Source organism: Sturnus vulgaris, chromosome 1 (genome assembly GCF_052056855.1).
Source record: "Sturnus vulgaris isolate bStuVul1 chromosome 1, bStuVul1.hap1, whole genome shotgun sequence".
Lineage (NCBI taxonomy): Eukaryota > Metazoa > Chordata > Aves > Passeriformes > Sturnidae > Sturnus > Sturnus vulgaris.
Window position 1 is genome coordinate 98,688,374 of NC_142243.1, and position 524 is coordinate 98,688,897.

General features: G+C 68.3%; 1 protein-coding gene across 1 annotated transcript in view; it reads right to left on the reverse strand.

Moving 5' to 3' along the window:
* TSHZ1 (teashirt zinc finger homeobox 1) overlaps positions 1-524 on the reverse strand; it is a 55,625-nt gene extending 55,101 nt beyond the window's left edge. The window contains exon 1 of the mRNA XM_088172427.1: positions 420-524. Coding sequence (XP_088028553.1) covers positions 420-459 — 40 coding nt within the window. The 5' untranslated portion in view covers positions 460-524. The remainder of the gene's footprint in view (positions 1-419) is intronic.

Sequence of the window (524 nt, forward strand, 5' to 3'; positions counted from 1 at the left end):
CCCGGCGCTGCCCTGGGCACCGCACACACGCACACGCGGACCCGCATGCGGAGATTACAGGACTGCAACAAAATGAAGTTTCTAGTTTTAAACGTGTTGGCAACGGCGGAGAGGATGGAGGCTGTCAGGCTCGGCGTGACACACCTCAGAACTACGCCGATCCCTCCAGCTCCCGCGTACAAAGAAGTACAAACTACAGCCCCTGTCTCTTCCCCACCAAGGTGCTGCTCCCCCCCTCCCCGTCTTCCCCCCCCCCCCCTCCGCCCCAAACCCCAAACCCCCGGAGGCAGCCACGCGGGGTGTTTTAAATCTGCGGCAGGGCTGGAGGAACCGCTCCCCCCGCGGCGATGCTTCCCGGCGGGTTAACCCCTCCCCTGCCGTGCCCGCGGCACCCCAGCGCGGGAGGCGGAGGGTGTTACCTGCGGAGCGCCGGGGTGCCTGCTGCTTTCTCCGCGGCATTGCTGCCGCCGCCGCCGCCGCCTCGCCGCCCGCCGCCGCCGCCGCCGCAGAGTTTCCACGCAGGA